At 42.6% G+C, this 3990-nt stretch overlaps 1 protein-coding gene across 1 annotated transcript; it reads left to right on the forward strand.

Moving 5' to 3' along the window:
- The first annotated feature begins 230 nt into the window (after window positions 1–230).
- LOC130099508 (piggyBac transposable element-derived protein 4-like) lies at window positions 231–2753 on the forward strand. The gene is made up of 2 exons (XM_056265220.1): window positions 231–1096; window positions 1628–2753. The coding sequence occupies exons 1-2, from the start codon at window positions 534–536 to the stop codon at window positions 2751–2753; spliced, it is 1689 nt and encodes a 562-aa protein (XP_056121195.1). The 5' UTR covers window positions 231–533.
- The last annotated feature ends 1237 nt before the right edge of the window (window positions 2754–3990 follow it).

Below are 3990 nucleotides of genomic sequence, written 5' to 3' on the forward strand. Positions count from 1 at the left end.
GTTAACACTCAATGAATACTTTTCCATTTTTATATGCTAATAGTCGCGGAATGAGTAATGCGGGCGTGTACGCATGTTTATACCAAGGGTGGTCCAATGCGACCTCCATAATGAAACGCCCCAAAATTCAAAGCCCCTCCTCGTAAGTGTTAAGCATCCCCATAGCACCTGCAATAGAAAATCTCTGGAGCCGCCACTGAATTCAAGCTTTACCGATTCAAAACCTATTAACCCATTTGTGCCGGATGCTGCGCGCCGCAACATTACATCTACCGCCGGTTACTGCGTTGCGCAACTCTGAACCTCCTGCCGGCTGCTGCGTGGCGCAGCATTTTGTATTAGTCATGCTTTTCATGACGCGTGCAGCATAGAACGCACTGTCATTGGTTCAAATACACATGAGGTGGGTCTTGTTGATTGTTTAAAGACCACGTGACCACCCAAATGTACTGTGGTTTGCTGAAAATCACGCCAATCAATCCGACATACACGTGCATTTGTTTTGGATTTTTTTCGGAGACGCAAGCGGGAAAATGGCAACGACAGAGGAGGATTTTGACAGCGAGGGCAGTGACATTGAGTTAGACTTAGAAGATAGTGAGGAGTTTGAGAGGGAGGAGGTGGTAGAAGATGATTACATGCCGGATGATCCTTTAGATAGAGCACAGGAGTGGGATTTGTGGGACACCGACGGAGAGGAGGAGGATGGCTTTTACGGATTCCAGGTAGATTGGAGAACCGAAGATTACCAGCCACGCAAGGCGAAGCAGTTCACCCGCAAACCGGGGGTGAAACAGCCGATCCCCGCGGATGCTAGCCCCCTTGATGTCTTTTCACGTATTTTTACCGATGAGCTTTGGGACATGTTGGTGACGGAAACTAATAGATATGCTGAACAGACGCGCGGTCAGACCCCCACCAACTCGAAGTGGAACCCGGTCTCCAAAACGGAGATGAAGACATTTGTCGGGCTGTGTCTAGCCTTCGGTATTTTGAAGCTGCCAGCACGCAGGGATTTCTGGAGGCAGACAAAATGGTTGTACCAGACCAACGTCCCCAAGGCCATGGCAAGGGACCGCTTCGACATGATCTGGAGGTAATGATTTGTGTTTTGTTTTCTTTTTTATAATGAATAACTAGCATAATAAATAATAATAAAATAATTGCATAGTGAATAAATAGCATAATAAATAATAATACAATAATGGCATAACGAATAAATAGCATAATAAATAATAATAAAATAATTGCATAGTAAATAAATAGCATAATAAATAATAATACAATAATGGCATAACGAATAAATAGCATAATAAATAATAATACAATAATGGCATAATGAATAAATAGCATAATAAATAATAATACAATAATTGCATAATGAATAAATAGCATAATAAATAGTAATACAATAATGGCATAATAAATAATAATGCAATAATGGTATAATGAATAAATAGCATAATAAATAATAAAACAATAATGGCATAATGAATAAATAGTATAATAAATGGTCATATAATTATGGCATAAGGAATAAGTAACAATAAATATAAACACTATAAATATATACAAATAACATAATACATATAAATAAATAAAAACAATGATGGCAAAAAATGTTCAGATATCTCCATCTCCAAGATAACATGGACTCTGCCGTGGACAAAATGGACAAGCTCTGGAAGATACGACAGTGGATGGACCTCCTCCTGGTTAGATTCCAGGCGCTCTATGAAGTCAATGGCTTCGTGACCGTGGATGAGTCCATGGTGAAGTTCAAGGGACGCCTGGGCTTCCGGCAGTACCTCCCCATGAAGCCGGTGAAGTGGGGAATAAAGGTGTGGGTCATGGCGGAGAGCAAAACAGGGTACGTCACCCATTTTCAGGTGTACACGGGTGCCATTCAGTGTAAGACGGAGAAAGACCTGGCTCACCGGATAGTGTCAGACCTGGTGACCCCTTATTACGGGTCCAACCTGTCCGTTTACATGGACAACTTTTACACCAGTGTGAAGTTGATGGTGGACCTCAAGGTCAGGGGGGTGCAAGCCTGTGGAACGGTGCGTGCCAACAGGAAGGACCTCCCCAAAAATAAGCAGCTCACAAAGAAGGCTGAGTTGAACAAGCATGAGTTCAATGTGGCGCAGCGGGATGAATTGACCTTCTGCGTCTGGCAAGACACCAAGACTGTGATGGTCCTCTCCAACTACCATGACCCGACAGCTCATGGGTTAGTGAGGAGGAAGGCCAATGGTCAACGTCAGACGGAGGTTCGGGTGCCAGCATGCCTTGCTGACTATCAGCAACATATGAAAGGAGTTGATCTTCTGGACCAGATGGTGGGGTACTACCAGATCCATCATCGGTCTACGAAGTGGTGGAGGAGGCTGTTCTTTTACTTTGTTACGGTGGCGTGCTACAATGCCTTTGTGGCTGCCAAGTCTGTTGGAGGAGCCAAGTGGAAGTACAGGAGGGGCGGCTACAAGGACTGGCTGGAGGATCTGACCCAGGAGCTGATCGTCCCTGTCACTGCGAGAAGTGCTCCTAATGTACTCCCCACCAGCCCAACTGGAGCTTCTGCTGAGCATGACCTGGTCCAGATCAACAACAAGAGGAAGACCTGCAGGGAGTGTTCTCTGAAGCACTGCAGCACCAACGTGCGTCCTGGGTCAACTCTGATGGGGTGCAGGCAGTGTAACCTTCCTCTGCACCGCGAATGCTTCATGTACCACGTCGTTCGCCACAAATGATTTGATCTGACCGTGTGCGTACGTGTGTCAGTCACTGAGACTGTTCCCAGTTCTACCTCAGGACTTCCCCTCCTCTCTCTCATAACAAGATGCCTTGTTTAGTGTGTTGGGATGTTTAAAATGTTATTTGTTATATTTTATATAATTTATTTTTATATTTTTTCTTCCCATATGATTTTGAGATTTTTTAGAAAAATGTGTTGTTATGTTACTGCTAAGGGAGCATGTTTAAATAAAAGCTGTGATTGTTACCTTTAAAATGTATTTTATTTCATGTTTCTAAGTGCTACAGAGGCTTAGATATCAAGGTTTTGGTAGACGTTGACCATTCTTATAATTTTTTCAGAAAACCCTCAGGAGATAAGGATATCTATCCTAGAATAACATAGGTTTTTATAGGCGTTTTAAGCAGGCGTTTTAGGAGTAAATGGGTTAATAGAATTACAATAATCGATTCTTTTTTTCTTTTTTTTTTAAATGGCTTGCAGCGGCGGAGTGGCAATCGGGAGAGTCGGGACTTTTCCCGGTAGTGTTGAGGCCGCGAGGGCCGGTCTGATAATAGCTATACATTACAAGTTCTTGCTACCCGCTGGTCAAACTGTGCACCCTCTCTGCTCAACCCGTAAATAAATGCATCGATCCGCAAATTTAGCTCAAGTTCTTAAATGGTCTAGTGGTAGATCTTTTGCCAAGCGTGTCAGTTACGTGTGAGAAGTTTCTCTCTCTCCCTCTCATCAAAACCGGATATATTCAGTGGTTACAGTCTATATCAAGCAAGGACACGTGTGTGCATTTTATTTTGCAAGCCACAGAGAACACCGTATCCTTGACACTGATAGCAGTGGCAACGAGCGCTCAGCTTGATTAAAAAAAAAAACAGATTTAATCACTGATCTCTTATTTAATAGCGATTCGCGAATTAAATGGATGCTCTGCTAGTTAACCGGAGAGGTTTTATTTATTTGTATTAGGTACATCCATGCCGTTTCAAAAAGGGGTGGGGGACAATATTGACCCTGAGAAAAAGGATCAAGTTCACATTTTAACAGTCAACCTGGTAGCTGAAGTACTCCTTAAAACACATTTAGCATAATCGTTTGTTTGATCTGACTACAGCACTTTAAAGCTAAATGTACAGGCTTAAGTTTTATTTTAATAATGAATTAAATGTAAGCCTATTTGAGCTGGCCAAAGCTTAGCACTTTGCACTTCTTAGTTGCAAAAGTTTTTATTTTTG

Source organism: Rhinichthys klamathensis, unplaced genomic scaffold, assembly GCF_029890125.1.
Source record: "Rhinichthys klamathensis goyatoka isolate OS25496 unplaced genomic scaffold, OSU_Roscu_1.1 h1tg000230l_1, whole genome shotgun sequence".
Taxonomy (NCBI): domain Eukaryota; kingdom Metazoa; phylum Chordata; class Actinopteri; order Cypriniformes; family Leuciscidae; genus Rhinichthys; species Rhinichthys klamathensis.